At 35.8% G+C, this 3567-nt stretch overlaps 1 protein-coding gene across 2 annotated transcripts; it reads left to right on the top strand.

The window, feature by feature from the left end:
• Positions 1 to 433: 433 nt before the first annotated feature.
• Positions 434 to 2556, top strand: LOC107810534 (18.1 kDa class I heat shock protein). Of its 2 annotated transcripts, XR_012699500.1 has the most exons (3): positions 434 to 760; positions 2070 to 2406; positions 2455 to 2556. XR_012699500.1 is itself a non-coding variant. In XM_016635328.2 (2 exons), exons 1-2 carry the CDS (start codon positions 473 to 475, stop codon positions 2310 to 2312), a joined length of 531 nt encoding a protein of 176 aa, XP_016490814.1. In that variant the 5' UTR covers positions 434 to 472; the 3' UTR covers positions 2313 to 2556. The 2 variants fall into 2 exon arrangements, 1 of the variants encoding a protein (XP_016490814.1); XM_016635328.2 differs by having other exon boundaries at positions 2070 to 2556.
• Positions 2557 to 3567: the final 1011 nt, after the last annotated feature.

Here is a 3567-nt window from a genome sequence, read left to right as displayed (position 1 = left end):
TTTGAAGTTCTTTAACATATCATCAGCTTCTTTCGAAAAAATATATATATGTGTTAGTGTATATTTTCTGATTAATCTTCACATCTAATTAAACTAATTCTATAAGCTTAATTTGTTTGGAGAAAAGTCCAATTTCCATCCAATTGACATAGAAATTAAGCCAAAGGCATATTTATACAGTACAAGACCTTTGCTAGCTATCACAACCTGAGTGGATTTTCCTCTGTTTTTTATTCCATTCTTATACAGATCGATCGAATCTTTCCCATGTTTTCGCCATTGTGTCCGTCAAATCCTTAAGGAATTCCATTCTCTTTCATTTCAACCGTAAAAATCTTCCATATTACACCATCTCCTTAACTTTACATCCCTCTCAAACAAATTCCATTTCTTGAAACTTCTAAATCTCTTCCCCTATATATATATTCTCCCATTCATAATACTTCCAGCAAGAAACAGTAGAAAAAACAAAATGTCGCACATGCCTGCATTTGGTCGAAGAAACCATGAACACCAAGTGTTCGATCCTTATTCTCACCACGCACGCTACCAAGTACACGACCCTTTTGCTCATCATAATGAAGTCTGGGATCCTTTCCATGAATTTTATTTGGAAACCCCTCGATCTCTCAAAGCACCAGCACCATCTTTCCACCATGCACCTGCAACGATGGCTCAAATTGAGTATAAAGAAACACCTGAGGCTCATATCTTTAGAGCTAACTTGCACGGCTACAAGAAAGAAGAAGTGAAAATACAGGTATCCTTCTTACCCCTAAATATATTATGCTTTTGAAATTATGGGTCCAAATTTTAGTGATTTCTTATATATACTCTCTCCCTCCCATTTCAAGTGTTATTTAGCCCGAAACTGTGCCGCTTTAAAAACCCAAGACGATTATTTTTTCAAATTTTATCTTTGCTATTAAAAACTACTTATAAGGAGTTGAATACTTTTAATGGTGTGAGGCCTTGTGGGGAAAACCGTGCGGGTTTGGTTTAAAGCGGACAATATCACATCATGTTAAGAGTATCTTTGGACAGTTTTAGCCCAACAACTAGTATCAGAGCCAATGGTTTGGCGACACGAGTATGGAGATGGCAAAGTGATGGTGTATGTCCCGATTTAGTGCCTTTGCCCGTCTATGAGCCAGTTCACTACCTTTACCTATAGCTTCAAAGACGCATACATAGTTTGATTTCTCTTTGGGCTTCGGTGACCGTAAATACTCAGATCATGTGGGTGACACACAGTTAATCTCCAAATTAGCCCATAAACTGTGATGGGTCAGGTAAAACTTAATTCAAAGGGGAGATTGTTGGGAGTGTGTGAACAAAGTCCCACATAGAAAGTAGAATAGAAAAATAAGCTACTTATAACAAGTTGAATACTCTTAATGGTGTGAGGCCTTTTGGGAAAAATCGTGCGAGCTTGGATCAAAGCGGACAATATCACACCATGTTAAGAGTATCTTTGGGCCGTTTTAGCCCAACTGCCCTATGGGCAACACTTTTGATTTTTGACCTTAAAAGCTTTGCCCATAGGACAAGCGGGAGTCAAAAAATCAAGACCATCTATTTTCAAGGTCTTTGGGTGTAATTACACTAGTAATTAATTACTCCCTCCGTCCTAATCTATATATGTGGCACCATTCAGTTTTGGAACTTCAAACACGTTTTTACCGCATTTTTCATGTCTTTTAAATATTTGAATTATTAATTGTTGTGACTTATAGAACTTTTTATGTTATTTTTGAATATTTATATTTTATTTCAAAAAACTTAAAGGCTACATGATTGCACACTATCAAAATTTAAAAGGTTTGATTCCCGATCTCCAAACAGTTTTACATAAATTGGGACGGAGGTAGTATACACTTTCCAATAGGAACATTTAATAGTCAAATGTTATCATTTATGGATAATTTAACAAATTATACTTTATACTTGGTATTTTTTTAATGGACTTGCAAAAACGTTAAATGACACTTAAAACAGGAGAGAGAGAGACTATCTATGGTTCGTGCGGTTAAACCCATTGTGATTATGTGTTACGTGTGCTTGTGCAGGTGGAGGATGACATAGTGCTGAAGATTACTGGGGAAAAGAGAATGAGGAAAGAAGATAATTACGATAATTGGCACCATTATGAACGCAGCAGTGGAAAATTCTTCACTTCCTTTTCACTGCCTATCAATTCTAGGGCTGATTATGTGAAGTCATCCATGGAGAATGGAATGCTCACTATCACTGTTCCTAAGAAGGAAATCACCAGGAATCACCACCACCTCAGAGATGTTGAAATACATTAACTAAAAGGTTGAATTTGATGCATATAGTATGTCTTCTTTGGTACTCCACATATAATTGTGGAATGAGAGAAGTAAAATAAAGAGAAAGCAAAAGGTTGTACTGGATAATATGGAGAGAAGTAAAATAAAGAGAAAGCAAAAGGTTGTACTGGATAATATGGAGAGAAAAGAAAAGTGAGTTTGGTATATGCTTGTGTAATATTAGTAGTAACTACATAAATAAATCGTGCTTCTATTTCTTTCATTGTTCTTCTTTCCTTTTGCTTTTCATTTTGAGCTAAACTATTGTTTCGGTCGTCATTAGTATTAAAGACGTAATAAAGTAATTAGAATTAGTCACGTCTACTTCTAATACATGACTCAACATTTCTTTAATTTTCTGTGATGTGAATGGGCATTTTGATAGGAAGAAACAGAGAAAAAAAGAAGACAACACTATTAAGCAAAAACAGAGAATAAAGAGTCAACAAGTTGAGATAAAAGAAATTATTTTCTGCACTATTTAGTTCTCAGAAGATGCAACAAACTTAAGAAAGAAATTTGGAGCTACTCACCTCCACTTACTCCTAAGTACTAGTTAATAAACCCATGATAAAATACTATTCGAAAGATTAGGACAAAGCTAAATAATAATTATTTATTTGCTAATACCCTCCCTTAAACTGAAAGCTCTCAAGCTTCAGTTTCACTTTAGCTTCTAAAACTCTTCCATAGTGCCAATGCCCATCAACTTCCTCAGATTTTGGAAAGGGGGAAATCTGAGAGGTTTGGTGAAAATATCCGCCAATTGGTCTTCACTTCGATAATATTGCAGCTCTATTGTTCCTTCGTTGTTGAGGTCTCGCAGGAAATACTACTTCACATCAATGTGCTTGCTTCTTCCATGTAGCACTGAATTCTTTGACAACTTGATGGCATAGTTGTTGTCCCAAAAATTGTAGTTGCTCTTTCTTGTTTGAATTTCAGTTCTTCAAGAATTCTCCTTAACCAAAAGCTTCACAAGCACAAGTTCTAGAAGCAACAAATTCAGCTTCGGTGCTTGACAAAGTGACAATTGATTGCTTCTTAGAGGACCACGAAATAGCCTATGTGCCTAGCATATAAACATAACATGGAGTGCTCCTTCTGTCCCCTTGATCTCCTAGATAATCACTGTCAGTAAAACCAATCAAACCAGATTTTTTACCCTTCTTGTAGAACTAAACAAAATCCTTAGTTCCTTATAAGTAACAGAGGATTCTCTTGGCAGCTACTA

Source organism: Nicotiana tabacum, chromosome 2, assembly GCF_000715075.1.
Source record: "Nicotiana tabacum cultivar K326 chromosome 2, ASM71507v2, whole genome shotgun sequence".
Taxonomy (NCBI): Eukaryota; Viridiplantae; Streptophyta; class Magnoliopsida; order Solanales; family Solanaceae; genus Nicotiana; species Nicotiana tabacum.
Note: the sequence above shows the minus strand (reverse complement) of the source record. Positions and strands in the feature narration are given on the sequence as shown.